General features: G+C 35.4%; 1 protein-coding gene across 3 annotated transcripts in view; it reads left to right on the plus strand.

Annotated features, from left to right (window-relative positions):
- Nucleotides 1–27187, plus strand: part of G2E3 (G2/M-phase specific E3 ubiquitin protein ligase) — a 69414-nt gene that overhangs the window by 30127 nt on the left and 12100 nt on the right. For 2 of the 3 annotated variants that reach the window (XM_032343996.1, XM_032343994.1), the window contains 9 exons: nt 2648–2745; nt 4845–4946; nt 8709–8833; nt 9981–10146; nt 18282–18388; nt 19065–19181; nt 22886–23010; nt 23114–23246; nt 25917–26224. In XM_032343996.1, the coding sequence (XP_032199887.1) occupies nt 2648–2745; nt 4845–4946; nt 8709–8833; nt 9981–10146; nt 18282–18388; nt 19065–19181; nt 22886–23010; nt 23114–23246; nt 25917–26224 (1281 nt within the window). The remainder of the gene's footprint in view (nt 1–2647; nt 2746–4844; nt 4947–8708; nt 8834–9980; nt 10147–18281; nt 18389–19064; nt 19182–22885; nt 23011–23113; nt 23247–25916; nt 26225–27187) is intronic. The other variant, XM_032343995.1, reaches the window with a different exon arrangement.

Genomic DNA, 27187 nt, shown 5'->3' on the forward strand with positions numbered 1-27187 from the left:
TTTCTAGTCTCATTTATGTTGTAGTAGGTATCAGTACTTTTTTTTTTTTAAGATTTTATTTATTTATTTGACAGAGAGAGATCACAAGTAGACAGAGAGGCAGGCAGAGAGAGAGAGGGAAGCAGGCTCCCTGCTGAGCAGAGAGCCCGATGCGGGACTCGATCCCAGGACCCCGAGATCATGACCTGAGCCGAAGGCAGCAGCTTAACCCACTGAGCCACCCAGGCGCCCAGTACTTTATTTCTTTTTACAGCTGAATAATATTCCATTGTACGGATATAACATATTAATTTACCCAATTAATCCATCCATTGATAGACATTTGGTTTATTTTGCCTTTTTGGCTATTGAGAAAAGCACTGTTAAAATTTAAAAAAACAGTATTTGTTTGAACATCCACTTTCTGTTCTTTGGCATATATACTCAGGAGTGGAAGTATTATATCATGGTAACTATGTTTAAGTTTTTGAGGAACTCTCAAATTATTTTTCCTAAGTCACTGTACCATTTTACATTTCCACCAGCAGTGTGTGAGGAGTCCTATTTTTCCATATTTTTGTCAGCATTTTTTTTTTTTTTTTTTTTTTTTACATTTTGATTATAACCATCCTAATGGATGTGAAGGGATAGCTCATTGTGGTTTTGATTTGCATTTCCCTGATGATTAAAATAGTAAAGACAGTTAATATCTTTCAATATGCTTATTGGCTAATTATATTTTTTCTTTGGAAAAATGTTTATTCAAATCATTTGTTCCCTTTTAAAATTGGTTGTGTTTTTATTGTTGAGTTAAAAGAATTTCTTATGCATTCTAGACACTAGATCCTTAACAGGTATAAGGTTTCCAAATATATTCTCCCACTCTGTAGATCGTCTTTCCACTCTCTTTAGTGTCCTTTGATAGCAAAAATGTTTAAAACTTAGATAAAGTCCAGTTTATCTATTTTTTTTTTCATTTCTACTTTTGTTCTTGGTTTCATGTGATCGCTAGGAAACCATTGCCAATCCAAGGTTATAAAGATTTACCCCTGTATTTTCTTCTAAGAGTTTAGTTTTGGTACTTAACATTTAGGTCTTTGGTTTTTTTTTTTTTAAAGATTTATTTATTTGAGAAAATGTGAGCTGTGGGAGCTGTAAGAGGGACAGCAGAGGATCTTAGGTAGACTCCCTGCTGAGTATGGAGCCTGATGTAGAGCACAATCCCAACACCCCGAGATCATGACCAGAGCCAAAATCAAGAGTCAGACACTTAACTCATTGAGCTACCAAGGCACCCCATCTTTGATCTGTTTTGATTTAAATTTTGTATATGGTGTCAGGTAGGGGTTCGTTTTCATTATCTCACATGTGGCTATCAAGCTGTCCTAGTACCATTTATTGAAGAGACTGTTTTTTTCCCCATGAACGACCTTGGCATTCTTGTTCAAAATTAATTGACCATAGATATATATGTTTATTTCTGGACTCTTTTCCTGTTGTTCTGTATCACTGTCCTTATGCCACTACAACACTTTTGATTTTGTAGCTTTTTTTCTAAGTTTTGAATTTCCTCTTTTTTCTAGGTCAGTCTGACTAAAAAGTTTTTTCAGTTCTGTTGATCTTTACAGAAAAGGAGCTTCATTTTTTATTGGTTCTCTATTGTTTCTGTTTTCTGTGTCATCTGTCTATGCTGTAGTGTTTATTTTTTCATTCCTTCTTTTAGCTTTTGGCTTAATATGCTCTTATTTTTCTAGTTCTTTAAGGTTAAAATTGTTACTGATTTGGGGGTCTTTCTTTTTTCATACTGGCTTACATAAAGATCATCCAGCCTTGAGCGTGTGTGCATCCTCTAGATTCCCTGTTATCTGTGGGAGCTTTTCAAAGCCTTTATTTACCCATGTATCTCCTTTTCCCAACTTCTTTCCTTGGTCTTTTGGTCTGTCACCTGCTTGTCCTGTCTGTTCCCCTTTACTCCAGGTGCTTCATCTAGTCTTAAATGCTTTTGGCAGAGAAAGTCCTGAGGCAGGCAAAACAGTGGCAGGCATCTGAGCCCATCCCTCAGGGATTCACCACACAAATCAAACCACATAATCATTTTTCTTTAAGAATGAGGTTCATTTTTACCTCCTCTTGGACAGTGCAAACCTGGAACATGGGCCATTGTACCTAAGGCCCTTCATTGCTCAGATGAAGAGTGGGGGATGGTAGGCAGGTAAGTTATAAAATGCCACAAAGTGCTCACCGGAATTTACCATTCTGTTTCTTTATTGAGCATTCTCCTAATTATTGTAATTTTTAAAATTAGATTTCAGAATTTCTGAAAAGTTAATTCTGACAGTTTTGGCAGCTTAATTTGTTGCTTTAGTGGGGAGATAAGAGTTTTGGAGTTTCCTAATCCATTACCTTCTGTGATGTTATCCTACAAGTTGCCATTTTAATTATGCACTGGAATTCATCATTAAAATTTATTTAAAAATGTAAAGTCTAAAACAGTGATGTTTATTGCTTTAGAAATAGGTGTTAGAAATTTTTAAGTTACTGATGATATAATGTGATTTGTTCTCTCAGAAAGAATTGAAACACCACTTGAGAGAAGCTCCAGTTCCATAGGTTTTATTTTAAAAATTTAAAAATATTTTTTATATCTATTTACTTTTTTCACTGTTAGCTTGTGTGTTTTGTCGAAAAAATGATGACTGTCCTAATAAATACGGAGAAAAGAAAACTAATGAGAAATGGAATCTCACTGTACATTATTATTGTTTGGTGAGTATAATTTATAATTAAATCCTGGAAATTTGATACTCTTCTAAAGAAGACAGTTAGATCTTGATGGCTGGTTTCTGAGAATTCGATAAGTCATTCTGCTTCTCTGGATCTCATTTTGCATATGTATAAAATAAGGTTATTCATTTATTAAATTGTAAGATTGTGAAATTGTTTGGTATGTATGTAGGAAGATCTGTCATCATTATCTGTTTATTTTTGCCTACCCTTTAGGGCCTAAGTGAAAAAAGGAAAAAAATGGTTAGGTCTCTAAGGGAGTTGTCTTTTTATCACTTTCTTTTTTTCCATTATTGCTAGTGATAAATCTGAGAAAAGAGTTGCTTGAAGCTTGAGGGAGAAGAAGGGAAGTATTTTATTTTGCAAATAACCTGGAAAGAAAAGTTCTAAATAAAGGTACTAAAAATTTGTGGGCAAGGAAGTAGATGAATTTATGGGTCACTCGGAAGAAAGAAAAAGTGGTTTCGTACTGATAGTCTTTCATTTGAGTTTCCCCTTCCCTCCCCCAACTTTTCACCTCCCTGAGTCTGTGTCTTAAGATATTAATGGCACCATCACTGCCTTAGCATGCCAAGACTGCAGCTAATACTGTATGAGTTATATATTGCCACTTAAATTATCCTGAATTTTAGCAGCTTAAACAATTATTATCCTTAACATTTTCTGAGGGTCACTTTTACTTTATTCTCTTTGTTAGAAGTGAGTCATTAAGGCTAGCCCACATTCAAGTAGAAGGGAGTTAGGCCCCATCTCTTAAAGGAAGAAGTATCAATAAGTTTGTAGATCTGTTTTTATACCTACCCATCATCCATTTTTAAAACTCTAGATGTTTCCTTGAGAAACCATCTAACATTTCTTGTGGTTCTCAAAGACTACAGTTTTGTGTCTCAAATACCCTGTGGGTTAAATAGACTTCTAGACTGGTCTGGGAACCTAATTACTTTGTACTGAGATTTAAGGGAACATGAATTTGGCATTCCAAATTTGTTTCTAAGTTGAAAGTCTTATATTTTGTATCACCAAGGGAAACCTTCTCATTTTTTGGAGAGTTTATTTTACTTTTTATCAGAATTAGGAGAGCTATTTTATTAGTCATTGGGGGGTTTTTTCTTAACCAATTCTTAAGTAATATGTATTTTTTTGTTTTCTCTAGGATATATTATACTGATTAAAATAATCCTCTAATCACAAATTTGAAGTATTTTTGAATTATTTAATTTGATCAAATATCCTTTATGTTCTGTTTTTCGTTAATGAATATAATAATTCAAAAGATACCCACCTTAAGTTCAACACTTACAAGATCCTATTTCACTGTGAACAGGAAAGTGCAGTAATGTTATAAATGATAATGGAATGTTAGAGCTTAAAGAGACTTAGAGACAACCTAGTACAGTTTTTATTTTTGTGTTTAAGGTGAGAGACATTAAATTAACTTGCCTGAAGTTCCAGAAAGTTGGACACAGAGCCTGCTTTGCAAGCCAGGATTTCTTAGTCACAGTTCCATGTGTTTTCTTGATTCATATTTCCTTAACATATTTAAACTGAAGTTAAAAGATTTTTAAAGACTCAAACATTCATGTTAACCATGATTTAATAGGTTTCCATAAATACACCTTTTATGATTCAGAATCCAGCTACATTTAAAGTTAGCCTGAAATATCACTGATAAACTGAATTAGCTCCTAAAAGTTTACTATTATTGCATTTACACCTTTCAGCATTTACCACCTTTTTCCCCTAAATCTTCATTATAGATGTTTTCTGCCTTGCATTCTTCCTTTTTCTGTTATTTCCTGGAATACTTTTAGAAATCACTTTGGTTCCAAATCAGAGAATATGAGTAGCCTCTTACTTTGATCATGAAATATAACTATTATAGATAAGAGTTGCTTGAAATTTAAGTTATGTCCATTATTTATAGGAACATTATATATATTATATGTGTATATTAATATATATAAACATATGCATTATATATATTTATATATTCACACATTTTACATATATATAAATACATATATGTGTATATATATTCTAATTTCTTGAAGTCTGTTTTCTAATTGAGAATATATTTATAGTTGATGTCAAGTGGAATTTGGCAGAGAGGTAAAGAAGAAGAAGGAGTTTACGGTTTTCTAATAGAAGACATCAGAAAAGAAGTGAACAGGGCTTCTAAACTGGTAAGTAAATTGTTTTACTCATTATACTTACATACCATAAATATAATCATACTAGGGAAGTTTTTTCTGTTCTGGAAACCTAAAAGACTTTAATTTTACGTTCAAATGCTTATTTTTGTCAAGTAAGGTAAGTTTTAGAAGAAATTATTGTAAATTTTAAAAGAACTATTTGCAAATTTATAAAAAGGGGTTTTTTGGATAAATTTTAGAACTATTTGCAAATGAAAGTGAGATTAACCAACCCTGAACAATGTATGTGACAATGCTATTTTCATGTCCTTATTTTATTCCAACCTATCCATCATTTCACCCACTTCTACCATCAGAATAATGATCATACTTCTACTCAGTCAACCTGGATGTTCACTTTTCATTCTTACACCTCATTTGTTGGGTTGACATGATGGGTTGAGGTGAAAATTACACAGCTGTGCAGACCAGTAATTTATGATATCTCCATCTCTTGTGGGCATTCTGTGACATTGTGTACCTTTGTTCATTGCCTTCTCATGTTCTTCAAGATAAGTATTCTACACTTTAACCCCTTATTCATTTAATTGTAGTTTGTGAATCTTCTCTTTGATACCTACTATATTAAATACAAGAAGAGGATTTTAGGTTTCCATTTGGTCTGAGTAGGAATGAGTTAGAAAATGATAAGATTAAAAAAATGAGAATGGTGGAAGTACAGGGAATTTTTTTCAGAGAATATAGCTGGAACTGATGGTTTCAATGGAGGAGCAGTTTTGGGTAATGAGAGAATTCATTATTATACTGGAGTAGTGATAGAAGGTATTGACCCATCATAGTTGAAGGAGTCAAAAGTTGTCTCATCAATGTAGAAGTTGTTTACAATGGTAGCAAGATAAGATATAGAGAAAGGTGCCAAAGTGTGGAGGAAGTTAGTAGGTGGCAGAGCTTAAATAGCATCAGGCTCAAAGGATCAGATTCTTTAAAGTATGAAGGCAAATTTGTGACCGACAGCCTGCAACAGAGAACTAAAATAATGTTCTGATCCCCCCCCACCGCCCTTGCCTATTTCCATATCCTCCTTCTAACCCTTGCCAAGTCTGGATGAGAGTAAAGGAGGATGGGAAAATAAGTAACTTCATTCAAGAAATCCTATCAGGGAAGCAACCATATAGAAACCTTTATTTTAGTTGAGGCAAAAAAAAAAGGAGGCAATTATTTTTGAAGATGTTGAGGATTCTGGGGACCAGATGGTAAAATAGAGGCTATGGGACACCAGAGAAAATCTTGGGAGAAGGGTTAGCAATGGCATTTATCTAAGGACCATGTGAGAATATTTGTATTAAAATTCCTCAACCTCCTGATGATAGTGAACTTGTGAAAGATGACCTCAAAAGGTCTCCTTGCATTTTGGAACTATCTGGGGGTATTTATTTATTTATTTATTTTTGAAGATTATTATTTTTTTTATTAACATGTAATACTTGTTTCAGGGGTACAGGTCTATGATTCATCAGTCTTACACAATTCACAGCACTCACCATAGCACATACCCTCCCCGGTGTCCCATCTCCCAGCTGCCCCATCCCTCCCATCCCCTTCCATTCCAACAACCTTCAGTTTTGGAAATACCTGTTTTCTTAAAACATCTGAATCCTCTCAGACTATATTGTGAAACACCCCCCCCCCTTTTAAGATTATTTATTTTAGAGAGCACCAGCAGGAAGGGTAGGGGGAAGGGGAGAGAGAATATCAACAGATTCTGCACTGAGCGTGGAGCCCAAGTTGGGACTTTGACCCTACAACTCTGAGATCATGACCTGAGCTGAAACTGAGTCGGATGCTCAACCTTCTGTGCCACCCAGGCTCCCTTGTTGTGAACCGTGGAGAATATCTTTATCCTGAAGAAGTTGTCTCCATTTGTTACATTAAGCTAGAGTTCCTTATGTCAGTTTACTGGAAGAGCCTCATGTTGGCAAGGTATTCTCCAGTAATCTAGTGTTACTTCATGGGTGTGTGTAAAACTGTATAATCCCTTCATCAGTGACCATTTTATAATGGCTATTTCAAGGGTTCCAAGATGTTTTAGATACTGCTCTGTATCTTAGTAATGACTGAATCATCTAATAGTCTTTGTGTTCATATACCACTGTTTTATTTTAGTTAGTGGCAACAGTACTATATTTTTTTCCTTTGAGCTACCATAATAAATACCACAAACTAAGTCATTTAAAACAGAAGTTTGTTCTCATAATTTTGGAGACTAGAAATTTCAAATCAGCCTCTCAGAAGGATTGGTTCTTTCTGGAAGCTCTGAGGGAGAATCCCTATTTGTGCTTCTCTCCAAGTTTCTGGTGGGTACTGGTAACCTTTGGCATTACTTGGCTTGTGGCAACATAACTCCAGTCTCTGCTTCAAGCTTCACATGTTCACATGGTTTTCCCGTCTGTGTGTATATGTCTTAAATTTCCTTCTCCTTTAACTTATAAGGACACTGGTCATTTGATTACGTACCACCCTAAATCCAGGATGGGTTCATCTTGAGATCTTTAACTTAATTACATTTACAAAGACCCTGTTTCTGGGATTCTTGGGTGGCTCAGTCTGCTAAGTGTACCACGCTTGGTTTTGGCTCAGGTCATAATCTCATGGGTGGTGAAATTGAGCCCCAAGTTGGGCCCTGTATTTGGTTGGGAGTCGGCTTGAAGATTCTTTCCCTCTGCTTCTCTCCCAACTTGCACAGGCGCTAGCTTTCTCTCTCTAAAATAAATAAATACTTAAAAACAAAGACCCTATTTCTATTTTTTTTAAAGATTTTATTTATTTATTCGACAGAGATCACAAGTAGGCAGACAGGCAGGCAGAAAGAGAGAGAGGAGGAAGCAGGCTCCCTGCCAAGCAGAGAGCCAGAAGTGGGGCTTGATCCCAGGACCCTGGGATCATGACCTGAGCTGAAGGCAGAGGCTTTAACCCACTGAGCCACCCAGGCACCTCCAAAGACCCTATTTCTAAAGGAGGTCACATTCATAGGTACCAAGAATAAGGACTAGAGCATATCTTTTGTGGGGGATGAGGGGTATCACTACGTAATCTGTTATGGGTATATAATACTCTTTCATTTGGTTAGGATAGGGTGAGCCTAGCTGATGTATTTTCAGATTGGTTTTTAGTGTTGTTTTGCTGTTCTCCTTGATGAATATTTCCTATTTATGTGTTTTTTTTTTCCTTTTTTTTTCTTAAGATTTTTATTTATTTGACAGAGATCACAATTAGGCAGAGAGACAGGCAGAGAGAGGCAGGCAGAGAGAGAGAGGAAGGGAAGCAGGCTCCCCGCTGAGCAGAGAGCTTGATGTGGGGCTTGATCCCCGGACCCTGGGATCATGACCTGAGCTGAAGGCAGAGGCTTTAACCCACTGAGCCACCCAGGCACTGCCTCCTATTTATGTGTTTTTTTAATTGAGATTTGAGACTTTAATGTATAGCCATTATGTTTATAAACCTTTCAGCTGAAAATATTTTAGCCAGTTAGGAAGGAGAAGAAGCCTCTCTGTCCAATCCACAGGTTAGATTTGAGATGACTCTTACCAGAAATTGAGTGAGTCTTTAGTGTCTTTAGACTGTCTCTGGGTAGAACAGTTTTTTTCAGAAATTGCTTTAATAAACCATCATCATAGCTGTTGTGTGATGAAAATAATTTTCAGATTCCCCACAGGAATATTCACTTATACCTTAGTCATACTGTATTACTCAGATTTTGTATGTTAAGACCTCTGTTTTCATACTTTCTTCTAGAAATGCTGTATTTGCAAGAAGACTGGTGCTTCAATCGGCTGTGTTACACCCCGATGTAAACGAAGTTATCATTTCCCATGTGGACTTCAGAGAGAATGTATTTTCCAATTTACTGGAAATTTTGCGTAAGTTAATCATTGAATATGAAAGATAAGTGTTAAGGAAAGTGGAAAATGGATATGGATATCCCAATGATATAAATCCTTTGTAAAATTTCTTTTCAGAGCTGTACTGAGTTTTTTTTGGATTGCTTCCCTCTTCCTTTTTGGACTCATCTCTATCTGCAAAGTCTTGGGAACTGCCAGTCTTAAATGGGCTTAACAATTAATATTTACCTTCAATTTTCAGCTCTAGAATATAATATGAAACTGTTAATTTATTAATATTTTAGAAAAATTTCCAGCTTACATAATTCTAGATTTTTATGTCACTCTTTAGATTTATGGTCCATTCTTCTTCCAAAGGCCATATGTATTTCTCATTGAGTAAATTGAAGGCACTTAAATTTGGTGGAGTCCAAAAAAATTAATATTGTGCCCTGGAGTGCTCCTTATAACATTTACTTTCTGAATCCAGCTTTAAGCATCAAGATTTATGAATTTTAGTATTTGATTTTATGAATGTTTCTTTTAGTTTTTGTGTTCTTGACTTATGGATTGTTAGCATGTATAAAACTGGACTTTAGCAAATGGAAATAAATTTAATGGGTTAGGAATAGGCTTTTATTTATATTTTATGTTACAAAATTTAAATATTTCTTTTTATGTTCCCTCTTTAATTTTATGTAATATTGAGTGTAATAGTGTTGCTAACAATATTACATAGAATTCTCAACATAATACTAGTTACTGAAATTCTAGGAATTAAGTCTTTTTTTTCTTTTTAAGATTTTATTTATTTAAGAGAGAGCAGTAGCAGAGAGGAGAGGGAGAAGCAGGCTTCTCACTGAGCAGGGAGCCCAACGTGGGGCTCAATCCCAGGATCCTGGGATCATGACCTGAGACCAGGCCAGATGCTTAATCAACTGATCTACCCAGGTGCCCCTCTATGAGTTAAGTCTTAGCACCAAAAGGTTCACATTCTGAAAGTCCTGCTCTCCTTGGTCATAGTTTGTGAGACTGATTAAGAATGCCAAAGTTCCAGTCTTGTAGGTTAATTATGAGGGATATATAACCAAGTTTCCTCTTATAAATGTGAATTGTAATGCTATTGCTAGCCTCATTGTGTTTTGTAATTTATTAGGTGTTGCTTTTAAATAATTTACATTTTTAGGTCATTCTGTTGGAAACATCGACCTGTCCAAATAATTACATCTAATAATTATAGAGACTCCTTACCATGTACCATTTGTTTGGAATATCTTGAGCCTGTTCCGACTTATAGCATATTACGAAGTCCTTGTTGTAAGAATGCTTGGTTTCATAGAGACTGTTTACAGGTAAGTTCTTTTGTAAGCTTTTTCTGATACAAAATTTGTTCCTTGCTGATTTGAATTTTATTTTATTTACTTAGTGATTTATGTAATCTCTACACCCAGCATAAAGCTCAAACTCATGATCAAGAGTTGCATGTTCTTCTGACAGCCAACCAAGCACCCCAATTGTAAAGAGTTGACCTGTGTCAACCTCTACTTGTAACTTGAAAACAGCTTTATTAGAGCATATTTTACATACAAAATTTGATCTATTAAAGTGTACAACTAACATTTTAATAAATACTTTAGAACACTACCTTTTAATGTATATTTACACTTAAAAGTTTTTGTTGTTTTGACCTAAGGATTTTGTTTGTATTTCACAATGAATAAAACACAGATTTAATTGCCAAGTTCATTTACATATTTAAGCTTAGAAAACCAAGAAATGTGAAATGATAATTTAGTGGGAAGCTAAAATATTTAAATGTTGAGGCCTTTTAAAGAAAAAAAAGCTATGGTAAACACTTTATCACAGCTTCTTGACAGGGACTGATTACTGTTTATTGAATTAAAGGTATTCTTTTTGAAAGCCACCTTATATGTCAAACCTGACATCCTGATGTTTTGATTTTTTTTTTTTTTTTTAAGATTTTATATAGTTATTTGAGAGAAAGAGAGAGCATGAGCCAGGGAGGGGAGAGGGGAGGGGGACAGGACGGCTGAGGGTGAAGGAGAAGCAGACTCCCTGCTCAGCAGGGAACACGACCTGAGCTGAAGACATGCTTAGCCAACTAAGCCACCTAGGCACGCCTAATAATGAGTTTTTAGGCAAATATCATAAAACATACAACATTAAACACTTTAATATTTATTTGATTCAGAAAATTCTTGAAGATTTTAGGAAGAGCTCACTTATTAATGACATCAAATATAATAATGTACATGTGTGAAAGTGCCAACTGATAGACAATTACAGTTAATAGAATGCCAAATTAACAAAGAATGTAATTAAATTTAACACTTTTTTTAGAGCTTGACTTTTATTATTGTTTAGTAAAATAAAATGTTATTAATGATTACAGGTTATTCACAGAAGTATTTTTGAAAGGTAGGAGATGTTGTAAATCCCCTTATATTTCAAGAAAGTCTTAAAAGTACTAATAGTCAAAGTACATGAGTGAATCGAACAATAGACAGTAATTATGCCACTTCTTAAGTAGTGATCACTCAACCTAGTGCAAAATATACTTTCAAAATTATAGTTTATCCTACTAAACCCCTGCAGTTTCACTAGGGGTGATGTCCCCTGCCTTTGAAGTTACAAATCTTCTATGCCATCTTGATTATATGTAGAAACAGAATATTCAGTATCTTAATGGACCATACTTTATAGCACACGTGGATAGAATGAGTGAAGCACAGAAGTTGAGTATGGGATTTGATGCTGCTGCCTACACTCAAGGTCTGTTGGTACACCAAAAGACCAGAATGGAACGACTTCAAAGAGAACTTGACATTCGCAAGAAAAAGCTGGGTAAACTAAAATATGAGGTCAATGAAATAGAAGAAAATCTAATTCAAAGGCACCTGAAAAGATCAAATTCCATATCCCAAATACTTTAACTCAGAGAAAGGCAGCAGTTGAGAATCTGTAGTAGACAACTCCAGATTAACATTAACATTAACAAAAGAAATTATCTTTTTCAGGTACAAGGACCACATTTTATTTTTAGTACTATTCGTAACTTTATGACAGAATTGGATTTGTAGATCCTCTACCACTAAAACCCAAAGATCCAGGGTCCACCATTAAAACACCAAGGACTCATTTTTTTTCTTCCCTACCCCCCCAACCCTCCACCCTGCCTCTCAAATTCCTCATATCAGGGAGATCATATGATAATTGTCTTTCTCTGATTGACTTATTTCGCTCAGCATAATGAAAACAAGATGGGATTGGGAGGGAGACAAACCATAGGAGACTCTTAATGTCACAAAACAAACTGAGGGTTGCTGGGGGTATGGAGACAGCTGTTGGGTTTTGGACATTGGGGAGGGTATGTGCTATGGTAAGTGCTGCGAAGTGTATAAGCCTGACGATTCACAGACCTGTACTCCTGGGCCAAATAATACATTATATGTTAATTAAAAACAAAACAAAACAAGGACTCAAGACACAGAAAATGATGAGGGGTCTCCATGGAATTATACTGCCTGTATTTCTTTGAGTCATCCTTGACTGCCTCAATCTGCTGTGAACAGTGAAAGATGCCAAGGCATTTCTGAGCCAAAAGGCCCTATATCTCTAAAATCACATCTGAAGTTCAAGAAACTAGTCTGTCATCAAAGTTTTACAGCCTCCTAGGATTTTGTCAAATGGAAGGTGTGGCAAGATCCTGTTCTGCTAATGTTAAATAACAGCCCACAGAGATAGTAATACCTCAGTCCAATGTCATGGACAGTTGAAATTCATCCCGTGAATGGTAATCTGCTGAAGATTTGATTGCCTGCTGCCTAATCATGTACAGTGTTCCCAGGAGCCCATTGTGGATAATTCTCAGTGTATTAATGCCTAGGTGCTCCCAGCACCTTTTTTTTAAAAAATTTATTTAAATTCAAGTTAGTTAAGATAAAGTGTAATACTGGTTTCAGGAGTAGACTTTAGTGATTCATCGCTAACAGATAACCCTCAGTGCCCAATACCTTTTGCCCCTCATGTCACTACCGAATTTTGATAGGATGAAGGAATAGAACAGTGGCTTGCTTTCTTTTTTAAGATTATTTGAAAGCTAGAGTGTTGTGGGGTAGGGGACAGAGGAAGAACAGGGAGAAAGAGAATCCTCCAGCAGACTGCCTGCTGAGCCTAGAGCCCAGCATGGGGCATGATCCCTGGACCCAGAGATCATGACCTGAGCCAAAATCAAAAGTCAGCCACTTAACTGAGCCACCCAGGCACCTCATACTTTCCTTCCTTTCTTTTTTTTTTTTAAAGTCTTAGGTGAAACACTACTTACATTAAGAAACAAGGTTTAATTCTTTAAAAACTGCTGCCTCATGGTACCATTGGACAGGGGACAAACTTCATGATTTCCTGGTACTCTTAGCCTTTTCTTTGTCTTCCCTAAAAATGTCTCCACTCTGTGAAGCCAGCCTGCGTATAGGGTATAAAGATGAAAAGGAAAGCAGCATGCATTGTCTATAAAAACATACAGTGAAATATCCCAAAGCTCTTGAGTGATTTCTTTTCTTCTTTATTGTTTCCTTCTATTTCTATATGTATAGTGCAGTAGTCTTTTGTTAACTGATTTTCTTTTCCCCTTTTAGTGATTAAGCACGATCGTGTCCCTTTTTAGGCCTTACCTGAGAGAAGAAGTGCCTTAAGATAAAATTTTTATTTCATTTCATTTAGTGAAATGAAACTGCACAAAATAACTTTCCTCTACTTATTCTTAACTTTGCCCTTGTCAGTGTTGATGTTCTACGAAGATGCAGACAGATGGTGCCCAGTGAACTGCAGGAAATATTACAAGACTCATGTCTATAAAGTCACACCATATATTGACTTTAGCAGTAGGTGACACGACACAGTGTGAATCTTCCACAGGGAAGCTTAAAATATCTTTAATGATATTTTAAGATATCATTATGATAGAGCAATGATAGAGCAACAAGGTTAAGCTTGTTTCATCTGCCAGGTGTCCCACAGAACTTTCACAAGAAATTACTATTGGGAAAGTACGGTTTTCAAAACCAGCAATAGCAGCAGTACCGACAGCCTTGGTTTCCAGAGAGGTTTAAATGCCTTTGTTGGGACCCTCAATATCTAAACATAACTTGATGACAGTATCATGTATTTATAAAACAAAGCTAATCATATTTAGGACAACTGAAGAAAAGCTGGAAAAAGAAAAGGCAAAATTTGAACACTGAAGCAACCTTAAGCCATCTCTTTATACTGATAATATATTTTTATAAAGAGCAAATATTCAGATGGCCAGGAATATATATAACTAAATGAAATCAAGAAAAAGAAATAACTGTACATTAAAAAAAATTAAGAAATTATATATCCATACTTACAGTGGGGTCAAGGGAAGTGCTGAAAATGTAACAAAAGGTAGGAGATCATGATGACTATCATGCAAATGGATATTTTTAAAATAAGTAGGATTGTTACAGGTCATTTATATAAGTATCAAAGCCTTGACTTCCAGGCTTTGCATCTGGTATATGGGAAGTATGACAATTCTAGTTAATGAGACCATAGAACCAAAGCCCTTACATATGTGGTGCATTTTGTTTTAAAACTACGCCTTCATCTGCAGTCTGTGTGAAGATTGATTAAACTATTTTTACTTGTTTTACTAATAAAAACATAATTTGGGTAAAGAAAAGTACTTGATTAATATTTTGCATAAGGATTGAACTTTTTTTTTTTAAGATTTTATTTATTTATTTGACAGAGAAAGAGATCACAAGTAGGCAGAGAGGCAGGCAGAGAGAGAGGGGGCAGCAGGCTCCCTGCTGAGCAGAGAGCCCAATGCGGTCCTGATCCCAGGACCCTGAGATCATGACCTGAGCCGAAGGCAGAGGCTTAACCCACTGAGCCACCCAGGCGCCCTGGAACTTTTTTATATTTAGGATTATTCTGTTAAAAGTGTCAGGATGAAGGCTATTTTGTTGGCTACATTTTATAAATTTTATTCTTTCTTTTTTTTTTTTTTTAAAGATTTTATTTATTCGTTTAACAAAAAGGGAGAGTACAAGCAGGGAGAGCAGCAGGCAGAGTGGGAGGGAGAAGCAGTCTCCCTGCTGAGCCAGGAGCCTGATGTGGGATCCATCCCAGGACCCTGGGATCACGACCTGAGCTGAAGGCAGCCGCTTAATGAACTGAGCCACCCAGGCGTCCCTATATTCTGTTATTTCTTATAAAGAAGTATTTATAAAAGTATCTAGGGAGTATAGTTCATAAATACCATAAAAACTTATCTTTGGGGCGCCTGGGTGGCTCAGTGGATTAAGCCGCTGCCTTCGGCTCAGGTCATGATCTCAGTGTCCTGGGATCGAGCCCCGCATCGGGCTCTTTGCTCAGCGGGAGCCTGCTTCTCTCTCTCTCTCTGCCTGACTCTCCGCCTACTTGTGATCTCTCTCTCTGTCAAATAAATAAATAAAATCTTTTAAAAAAAGAAAAAAAAACTTATCTTTACCTAATGAGGAACAATTTCACATTGTATGAGAATTTTACAAAAGTAATTTATCTTAATTAAGAGTTTGTATTTGAATGAATGTAATTGCTGTCAAATATGTCATCTTGTTAATTTTATAAGGGCATGTTATTTTTCAAACAATTAAGATTTGCCTCAGTCAACAAATAAGAAAATAAAGAAGATTTGCTTCAGTTATTTGTTAGTAATGAAATGCAGAGAGGTTCTCAAACTTGGCTCTAGTATTCATAGAGCTTTTTGTGAGCACTGAAAATACCAAATTTCTAATCCTGTCATTAAAAAGTGAGAATAGAGGGGCACCTAGGTGGCTCAGTGGGTTAAAGCCTCTGCCTTTGGCTCAGGTCATGATCCCAAGGTCCTGGGATCGAGCCCCGGGTCTGGCTCTCTGCTCCGCAGGGAGCCTGCTTCCTCCCCCCCACCTCTGCCTGCCTCTCTGCCTACTTGTGATCTCTCTCTCTGTCAAATAAATAAAATCTTTTAAAAAAAAAAAAAAAAGGTGAAAATAGGATGCCAGGGTGGCTAAGTGGGTTAAGCCCCTGCCTTCAGCTTAGGTCATGATCTCAAGGTCCTGGAATTGAGTCCCGCATTAGGCTCTCTGCTTGGCAGGGAGTCTGCTTCCTCCTCTCTGCCTGCCTCTCTTCCTACTTGGGATCTCACTCTGTCAAATTAATAAATAAAATCTTTAAAAATATATTTTTTTAAAAAAGTGCAAATAATATACTTACAAAAATGTAGGTCTACTTTATGCAAATGTAAAACAAAATCACAGCCACATGGACACTTCTCTATGACATAAATATGAACATGCAGTTGTTATTTGATTAGAGACCAGTAAGAACTAATTCTTGAGCCATGTTCTGTAAAGGAGCTACAGTGCCTTTTTCATTTTGTCACAAGTCTTAACTGTAATAGTGAATGGAGGCTATCCTGTTATATAACAATACCTGAAGAAAAATATTTTTATTCTCTGAACTTCATTAATACAAGAGTTGAAGGAAGAACAGTCCTATAAATAGAATGAGAATTGAAGGTAGTTAAGCATATTTCATCATTTGTGGCCTCTACAATGCTATATACATTGGGATTTTATAAGGAGAGAGTGCAGATTAGTATTTTAAAGCTAACTTCTCTTCACAGACCTGTACCCCTGGGGATAAAAATATGTTTATTTAAAACAAACAAAAAAAAACAAAATGGAAAAAAGAGTTAATAAAGGTTTATGATTAAAGCTAACTTCTCATTCTGCGTGTATAGAGAATTGTTACTATTGTTCAATTTGGATTTCTCCATCATTGCAGTGGTTTTGTATCTTCTTTATGCTCTATGTTGTGGTTTTTGTTTTTGTTTTTGTTTTTGTTTTTGTTTTGTTTTGTTGGGGGTTTTTTGCTCCATACTAGGCGCTCCCTTGTATCATATCTATTTACTAAGATCTTGATATCTGTATAATTACTACTAAAGGCCTTTTAGGTTCAGAAATTTCAGTAACTGGTTGCTTTCCTCCCACATTCTTTGTGTGTATGTCCCATTTGCGACTGATTTTTTGTTTTGTTTTGTTTTTAATTTTATTTATTTAAGTAATCTCTGCATCCAGTGTGGGACACAGACCCATGACCCCAAGACCCAAGAGTTACATGCTCTTCTTCTGACCACTCCAGCCAGGTGCCCCGCTGCTAGTGTTTTTTGAACCTGAATTCTTTTGTTTTCTTTATCATTCATAAGCCATCCCCAAGTCTATCAGGTCTACCTAATAGATATTTTTTGTATATCTTTTTTTGTTCCTAACCTCTGCCTTAAATCCTCTGTGATATAACTTTAGACACTTAAAAAAAATAACTAGACTTTTGAAGGGGCCTACTAACTGGCCTTTTCTCCTGTATACCTTAATCTATATTAACTCTTCACATATAATACTGGCTTTGATTTTTCTGTCTAATCTCATTACTGAGTTAGACACATAATGTAATTGCCATTATGTAATCCCTAAGCATATTATTAATTAGTTCCCTGATCATGTCGTACTCTTGCCATAGAGACTTGATATATGCAATTCCCTATCCTTGTAATGCCTTTTGTCCCGTTTTCCTGGCAAACCTTTGTTTCTTCTTCCAAACTTTGACATCACTATTTTGACATTTTTGTCAGGCTCTTATGTAGGCTTAGGTACTTATTCATTTCTCTTCCATGTATATACTTTAAAACACACACACACACACACACACACACACACACACACATTTTACAAGTAATATAATTGTATCTCACCATTCCTTAAAAATAGGATCTAAGTTATTTTGTTTCTATTTTTGGTACATAAGAGTATTTGTTATCTACATAGTATGGGTTATATAGCTGTAGTACGGGTTAAGTAGCTGTTAAATGTGTGCTACTAGTTTATTTTGTTTTGTTTTTAGGGATTGGCTACTCTTTCTAGTAGGTTTATACTTTTCTGCTCCTGAGTTCCCGCTGTCTGTGGCTTCCATATATCTATTTACTGAAGCAGTGAGAGTAGGTTTTATACTTCTCCCCTTTTAGGAAAAAAACTAGCTTAGAGATTGAGTTAAAAACAGAATCAAGGATGTTTTATAAAGTAACACTTAAACATTCCTCCTAGATGAAGTAATTCAATATTTTTACTGCTTTATTCACTAAGACTGATGGACAGCATGATATGTGTGGAAATGACATTGAATAAAAAGGTTGAGAAAGATAGATGTAAAGCTAAGAACAGCCAATTCATTAACTTTTGGGGGGGGGAATCCCAAAATTTTAGCAGTAGAATAACTTCATTTATCAAAGCTTGAGAACTGGCATAGAAAATATGTTTTCATAATATATTAAGTGAAAAGTAGCACATACTCTCTTAGCTATTACAATTTATGACCTGATACCTGGTTAAATTATTAATAATAGATTTCCTTTTTTCCGTGATAGGTTCAAGCAATAAATGCAGGAGTGTTTTTCTTTAGATGCACAATATGCAATAATAGTGATATATTTCAGAAAGAGATGCTAAGAATGGGAATTCATATTCCTGAAAAGTGAGTACCATTTAGTCTTTTAACAAAAAGATTTATTTTCGTTAAATGTAGGATTTAATAACAATGGAAATAATCACTTATGTCTGTCACAGAGAAGCAGTCACCTTAAATAGGAAAATTGAGACCTCCCCCTACCACTGCTTCCTTTTCCTTCCCAGATTGCTAGTTCTTAAAAGCAGGGACTGTGACTTTAATGTCTCATTAGTTGATTTATAATCTCTTAATAAATACCTCAAGTGTATACAATATTAATTGATTAACTTATACACAAGTATAATAGATTTCAAAGTGGCATGTATAAATTATCTAAGAGAATCAAGATGTGGTTTAAAATGTATAATAAGGATTTTCTTAATACTTATAGATGAGGAATCTAGAAATAATGTTATTAAACTTGAAATTTAAAAATTAGAAGTGAAATATTAGGAAAAATTAAGTTTTAAAAAATTTCTAATGTTTCATTTAACATTTGAAAATTCACTGTGAGAATAATTAACTGCAGGATAAAATGATACTAATAGACACATATCTTGAACAAGAATGATTAGTCCTAGAAAGAAAAAGTTTGTTCCTTGCTCCTAAGTGCGTGACAAGTTTTTGTTTTTAGATTTTATTACTAATCCTTTTATGTAACATTTTGGTTCACAGTGTGTTTTATATCTTTCTTTGTTTACAGAGATGCATCTTGGGAATTAGAGGAAAATGCTTATCAAGAACTTCTGCAGCACTATGAGCATTGTGATGTCCGAAGATGTCGTTGCAAAGAAGGGAGAGACTATAATGCACCTGATAGGTATATTGGGAAGTCCAGTTGTGCTTATTGTACTTATTTAAACTGTCAGCTGAGGAAGTGGTTTTCTAGTTAAAGAAATGTAGTTTTGCTCTTAGGATGTTTGAAGTTTTAACTTGAGAAGAGTATATTTATTAAATGCATGTTTACATCTGTTTACAGAGAAATTATTGCTATCAGCATAGTTGGTAACTTACTTCTGTGGTGTATTTTCATGAGGCTTCATTTTCTAGAGCTGTACTCCCCTATATGGTAGCTACTAGCCACATGTGGCTAATTGAGCACTTGAAATGTGGCTATTCCAAATTGAGAGATGTTATAAATGTGAAATACATAGTGAAAACTCACTGTCTTAATTTATTATGGCTGCTGTAACAACAGATATTTGTTTTCTAACAATCCTACAGACTAGAAGTTCAAAATAGAGGTATTGGCAGGTTTTATTTCCTCTCTCCTTGGCTTGCACACGGTTTCCTACTATCTGTGTCCTCACATAATTGTCCCTCTGTCTGTCCTAATCTCCTTTTCCTATAAGGACACCAGTAATATTAAATTAAGGCCTACCCATATGATCTCATAATATCTTAATTATCTATTTAAAGGCCCTGTCTCCAAATACACATAGTGAGGTGTACTGGGTTTTAGAACTTCAACTTATAAATTTGGAGGAGACACAATCCAGCCCATAATAATAAGACAAAAAGAACTAAGAGTATCTTATTAATAACATTTTATATTCATTACATGTCAAGCAAATAGTAATTTAGAAATGTTGAAATTCATTTTACCTATTTCTTTTACCTTTTTAAATCAGGTTACTAGAAAAATTTAAATTCATTAAATGACTTGCATTGTATTTATATTGGATGGCACTGTTCTAGAGCTTAATTTAAAGTAATCTAGCAGTGTTCTTTTGGATCACTATAAAAAGGGGTTGATATTTGAAATTTATTGATTATTATTTTGAAATGTCAGTAGATACTGTCTCTAAATCGACCATTATTTTGTGCCTTCTATGTACAATATACTGTGTTGGATACTAGAAATAAAAACTGTCTTCATTTTTTTTTAAAGATGTATTTATTTATTTGACAGACAGAGATCACAAGTAGGCAGAGAGGTAGAGAGAGAGAGAGAGAGAGAGAAAGAGAAAGAGAAAGAGATCCCAGGACCCTGGGATCATGACCCGAACCGAAGGCAGAGGCTTTAACCCACTGAGCCACCCAAGTGGCCCAAGACTGTCTTCATTTTTTAAGATGCAGAATAAACAGTGACAAATCCAGTTTTCTTGAATTTATGGAGGATATTTCAATAAATTTTTAATATCTGTTATATAATGTTAACATCGCAAGCTGAAACTTAAAATGCAAGGCAGAATATTGGGAACCTTGTATCTCTTATTTGCAAAGACGCATCTGATGTCTTCCCAGTTTTGAAAAATTTCCCTAAACAGCTATTACCACTCCTGATTTCCCATTCTGGGCTGGGGTTTTTCTTTTGTTTGCCTGTTACAGTGTAATTGACATTATTGGAATTTGTTTTGTCATTAGACTAAAAATTATTTAAGGGCAAAGATCTTACTGAAGATGTCAGGTGTGGTATATTCTTGCTTATGTGACTGGTGACCCTGATTATTTGTTTGTAAACCTCTAAAGGGTTGTGCTAAGGCACAGATGAGATAATGTATATAAATGTGCTTTGTAAATAATAAGGCACTTTAGATTTGTAAGAAACAATACATTTACGAATATTGATATTTTCTAAATTTATTTTGGGCTATTCTTTTTTTAAGATTTTATTTATTTGACACAGAGAGAGAGAGAGCATGTGAGCATAAGATGGCGGGGGGAGCAGCAGATGGAGAGAGAGAAGCAGTCTCCTGGCTGAGCAGCCCGATCCCAGACCCTGGGATCATGACCTGAGCCCAAAGGCAGACACTTAACTGACTGAGCCACCCAGATGCCGCTATTTTGGGCTGTTTTAGTTAACCTGTATATATTGCTTATATATTATTGATCGCCCAGTCAGTAGCTACCAAATTCCCTTCCTTTCTGGCAGCTACATGAGATTGCTTTCCCCTGTCTTTTCTCCTGGGACACAATAATAGCCATCTGAATTTTTTTTTTTTTTTTTTTTTTTAAATCTCACTCCCTCATCCTAGTGGTAGGAAGCTGGTTTTGCTGAAAGGCACCAGGGTGTAGTGGTTAGGAGAATGGGTCCAAAGCCAGGTAGACTAAGTTGGAAGCCCCACTCTGGGACTTAACCAGCCATGTGAAATAGGCAAGTTATGTACCCCTTTATGCTTTGGTTTCCTCCTCTTTAAAATGAAGGATAAGGGGTGCTTGGGTGGTTCAGTTTGTAAGCCTCTGCCTTTGACTCAGGTCATGGTCCCGGGGTCCTGGGATCGAGCCCCACGTCTGGCTCTGCTCAGCAGGGAACCTGCTTCCTCCTCTCTCTGCCTACTTGTGATCTCTGTCAAATAAATAATAAAATAAAATCTTTAAAAATAAAATGAAGGATAATAGCGATTTTTCCTATCATTTAAAATTATGAGGATTAAACTTTTTATGTAGACTAAGAACTAGGGCTGGAATATAGTAAGTACTCATGTTAGTTGTCCTCTTTCTTTCTCTTCATCATTTGGCAGAACTATCTGGGAAAGTGGGGGAGACACGCAGAGAGGACACATACCTCCATATCCATATCCACACAGAGAGATTCACCCACACCTAATGGAGGGGAGGGTATCCAACTACCTCTTTTTTCCTTACTTTCTTTCTTTCTTTCTTTTTTTTTTTTTTTTTTTGGAGAGACAGAGCATCGTGTACATACACGCAGGGAGCAGTGGCAGAGGGAGAGGGAGAGGGAGAGAGAAAATCTTAAGCAGGCTCCATACCCAGCATGGAGCCTGACACAGGGCCCCATCTCATGGCCCTGAGATCATGACCTGAGCCTAAATCAAGAGTCAAATGCTTAACCAACTGAGCCACCAAGGTGCCTCCCAACTGCCTCTCATCACCTACACATCCACACACTCAGGGAGTTTATCTCTTTTTATTCATAGAGAGTATACTCATAACCAAACAAAAAGTAGTCCCCACACCTATACAAAAAATATGAGTATGGACTGGCATACATCATACAATCCAGTAGAGAAACATGGAGGTGGGGTTGGAAGGGAGCAAATAAGAAAACATAAATATGAGCAAGATGGTAAGTCTGGATCCTGTTGAGCTGCACAATACTGGGTGTCTAAACAAGTTTTATAGGAAGTAATTCCTAACAATGAATGTGAAAAATAATATTTTAAGTAAGATAATGTATTTACTGATGCTTCTTCCATGTTGGCTACATTTATATAGCAATTTCCCTATGAGCTAGTAATTTCCAAATATAAAAGAAATTTTTTTCCTCCTTAATCCTGTTCTTTCTGGTGTTTATGGTCTTGTGTATGTGCATGTACATGCTGATATTTAGTTTAGGTATTTTAAGTTTGTGAATATTTAGAGCAGGAGGTTACAAACATAAGTGAAAGAGAAGAAAGAAAAAGTAATGTAGTTTCAAAGCAGATAATCTTATTCTCCCTCCTTTGGAAGAATAGTTGTTTATTTATGAGATGGGCAGTATGTCCTGTGGCAGTACAGGTGGTTGGAATTAGACCAAGTTAATACCAAAATGTAAACATCTGCTTCTGTTTATGTCCTCAGCAAATGGGAAATAAAGCGCTGTCAGTGTTGTGGTTCTAGCGGAACACATTTAGCTTGTTCCTCATTACGATCATGGGAACAAAATTGGGAGTGTTTGGAATGTAGAGGTATTCTCTACAATTCAGGTAACATTTTGTAATTTTGAATAAAGATGTTTTTTGAAATGTATATTATTTTAAAATTCTTCCTGTATATTTGTATTGTTAACATTGGGTTTTAAATATACAGAGGATTTCCAAAAAGCCAAAAAACATACATTACCCAACACTAATAGTGTGGGAATAACTGATTGTTTGTTGGAAGAATCATCACCTAAATTACCCAGACAGTCACCTGGAGCCCAGCATAAAGATCTCCTGAGGTATGTATTTTGAAATGTAGAAAAATACAAAACTCTTCTCTCTCTCTTTTTCTTTTCTTTTCTTTTTTTTTTTTAAGGAAGTTCTGTGCCCATTGTGGGACTTGAACTCATTACCCTCAGCTAAAGAGTCACATGCTTTCCCAACTGAGCCAGCCAGGCATCCCTATAAAGCTCTATTTTGAGAAAATTTAGACTGGAAAGTGGTGTATATATACATATACTTGGCATATTAACTGACCTTAGTATTCTGGAAGAGTGTTTTTCAAACTGCAGGACCAAGATTTGATCATGAAGTCATTGCAGCCAGCATTAATAAAAAGAAAACAAAACAGAATAGAATAGAGTGTGAAATACCAGATTGCATTGCAAATAGGATATATATGAAATTTATTTTATTGTATACTGAATTGTGATATAAGATACATATTATAGATCATTGTCAAGGTAGTATAAAATATCAAGTACACCACGTTACTTGGTTGAAAGGAAGGAATCATGTTTAATATGGTGATTTTTTTTTTTAATTGTGTAATCATGTGCTTAATATATTTGCTGTCAGTATTGAAGGTCTAATTGTCACCTCTTTAGAAACTTCAAGGCTTACTTACAAGTATCATTATGTTGTATTATTGTCTACATATTTTCCTACCTGGGCTGGTTCACCCTGTCCTTAAGTAACCTGGTGGTTCCCAGCTTCTGGGAGGTCACCATATTGATGCCAGACTTAGCGCAGACACCCAGTTGGCATAGCACAGGACAGCCCAGAACTCCTGTGCTCAAGTGATCCTTCTGCCTCAGCCTCCTGAGTACTTGGGACTACAGGTGTATGCCACTGTACGTAGTAAAATACATAACTTTTAAAATCATTCATAACATTTAAATAAGACTAGAATTATAATTCAGTATATGTCCAGGTATTTATTTATTCAGCTTAAGTTAGAATTTTTAAGTATATGTAGCTTTTAGAAGAAATACGCAAAACTAACATAAGTAGCTAGATGAAGTACTTTTTTGTTAAAAATAGTATCAAGTTAGGGATACCTGGGTGGCTCAGTTGGTCAGGTGTCTTTTCGACTCTTGGTTTTGACTCAGGCCATGATCTTGGTGTCCCAGGATCCAGCCCCACGTGGGTCTTCGTGCTCAGCAGGAAATCTTGAGATTCTCTCACTCTTCCTCTGTCTCTCCCCTGACATCTTCCCACATCCCCTACTCCCAGCGCGTATACCCATGCACACTCTCTAAAATAAAATCTTAGAGAAAAATAGTATCAAGTTAAAACTTAGAAGGTAAAGAGAATTTCTGCGAGAATACTTGATAAGTAGATTTATAGACAGAAGTGGAATATGAAGTACTATTCAAAAAGTGAAGAATTGCTGTTTTAAGATACCACTTGTGTTAACTGAAAGCTCATTACAGATGTTTTTTAATATTTTTAGTATCAAAAAAGATGTTCACATTACTTTTAAAACTCTTAATATGTAGGTTTCCAAAGATGTTATTCCAGGGAAGTTTGATTCCTTGTTCCATGCTTTCACATCATATTCTAAAAGAATAACAACAGCATTTCCATTCCAGGTAGGAGCAAGGAATCAACCTGCTACACAAAGGCATATTTCTGAAGGATTGTTTTACTTCCAAAAGACAAGTTTTCCTGCAACCTGGGTTAATGAATAGGGGGTGTGTGAAGAAAGAGAAAGCAAAGCCTGATCCTCACTGGGGCATCGTAATGTCTTATGATGAGAAAAATTTATACATGATATAGAAAGATGATCGATGCACATTGCTCCAAACGAGATCGTTTTGAGTACATTAATTTAAGTTACAGATGGAGAAATTGAGGCAGAGACATTTGATTTGGTCTGTACAATTGTCTTGAGATCTTAATAAGACAGCTTGCTAGGCTCATGCTCAGAGGTTCTGATTCTGTTTACTTGCTGTCATGGTTTTAAAAATTGCATTTCTGGGGCAACTGGCTGGCTCAGTCCCCGCAGTATGCAACTCATACTGTAGGTTCGAGCCCCACATTTGGTGTAGAGATTACTTAAAGTCTTTGGGAAAAAATTTTGCATTCCTAAGAAGTTTCCAAATGCTGTTGCTGCTGTTGGTTTGGAACCACACTTAAAGAATTATAGCTCTAGACTAAAAAGTACTATTGAAAGGGTTGTGAGTTGTGTTCATAATATTAACTCTACTGTTAACTAAATTTATGATGAGAAAGACATTGTATAATCTCTTAAAACTATGGTTCTCTCATAGAGTAAGCAGAGATTACATTTGTTCTATTTTTTAAAGGATCTAGTAAACTTGAAATGCCTTGAAGCAACTGTTTGTTATAGCCATTGGCCAGGAGGGTAAGATTCTGAGCTTCTGACTCTTACATCTGAATCCACTGAATTGATCAAATTTGAGATAGTGATCTATCAATATTCTCATAGATCGTTTATGATACTAGATTTTAATTAGTAGGAAATTGGGGAGGGAGTCAAGAATTTAGAATCAAGTCAAATAGCTTTTTGGTTCTGATGGCAGCTGTTGTATGTTTTTGGGTGGGAGCTGGGGAAGAATTTCCTTTTTAATTAATTTTTCTATTTTTTATTGGCTGAATAACTGCTGTGTCATTTAAAGTACTTTAGAGTACTTAACTTTTATGTTTAAATTCATGTCTTATAGGCAAGGCAATAAATTTAGAAAAGAAGTTTCAACAATAATGGTGGAATTAGGTTTTCAAATTAAAAAAAAAACTAAAAGATTATGGATTAATAAAGCCAATGTCTGGAATAGTGCCTTAGATGGATTCAGAAATCAAAACTTTAATCCTTCATACACAATTGAAGTAGCATATGTCGATGAAAATGATAACTTTGGAAGAGAGCATCCTGGATCAAAGCAAGAATTCCTAAGTCTCTTGATGCAACATCTTGAGAATTCACCAATATTTGAAGGGTCCTTGTCAAAGAATTTGTCTCTAAATTCTCAAGGTAATTTTATTATTGTATCTGCTGAATATACCATGTGAAAGAGATAGCTGGTTAGAATTAATATTTAGTTCCTGTGGTCGAAATGTATAGTTTACTTGGTTGTAAAATACTGATTGAATCACAGAAGAGTAGAGAAAGGGGAGTGGTATTTTTAAAATTTTCTAGTGAAACTTTTTATTTAAGATTATGCTTAATTTTTTTTTAGTAATATCCTCCTTAGAGTGAATTTATAATTAAGTGTAACTTCTTTAAAATTGTACTTTATATTCATTCTAATTTCATTTGAATAGAGTTGCCAAATGGAATAGATGATTATTTGAGCCCTTCTTGTTCACATCTTTGGAATTTGCAGATAGGATGTTTCTTCACAACCTAGGATTTTATCACATAATTTTCTGGTCCACATCTAACAGATTTTTTAATGTACTTTTGCTTTCAAGAATTTTTCATGCATATTTATGTATATGATACTTTTCTGTCTTATGATGAATTAAAAAAATGCATTTCAGAAGAGTGATTAATTCTAGCATTCTTTTTTAGGAGCTTTTATACCACTTTTGCTGTAATAGGAAATTCAGACGAGTGAGAAGACTTATTTCATTCCACTTGAATTTTCTCCTGTATAGTCCCTAGAACTTCCTTATTGTTGCCTAACGCATCATTAAGATAGTTGAAAAACTTCCAGGGTTTATTTGTACCTTGTGTAGTACACACTGTTTAATTCAAAACTCCCTAAAACAAAGTAACATTAACTCAAGACAGTTTTGGTATAGTAGGTGAGTGCATGAATTCACAAAATCTGAATTCAGTTTTGTACACACCTATTTCAGTTGCTTTAGTCTCTCTGGAATTCATTTAACAGATACAGAATGTATTACTGCTAATACGTAGCATATAAGGTTATTGTTGAGATTTTCTTAGTAGTTCATGTAGTGAAAATGTTACTTATTAGTAATTTGCTCT

The sequence above is a fragment of the Mustela erminea genome, chromosome 5 (assembly GCF_009829155.1).
Source record: "Mustela erminea isolate mMusErm1 chromosome 5, mMusErm1.Pri, whole genome shotgun sequence".
Taxonomy (NCBI): Eukaryota; Metazoa; Chordata; class Mammalia; order Carnivora; family Mustelidae; genus Mustela; species Mustela erminea.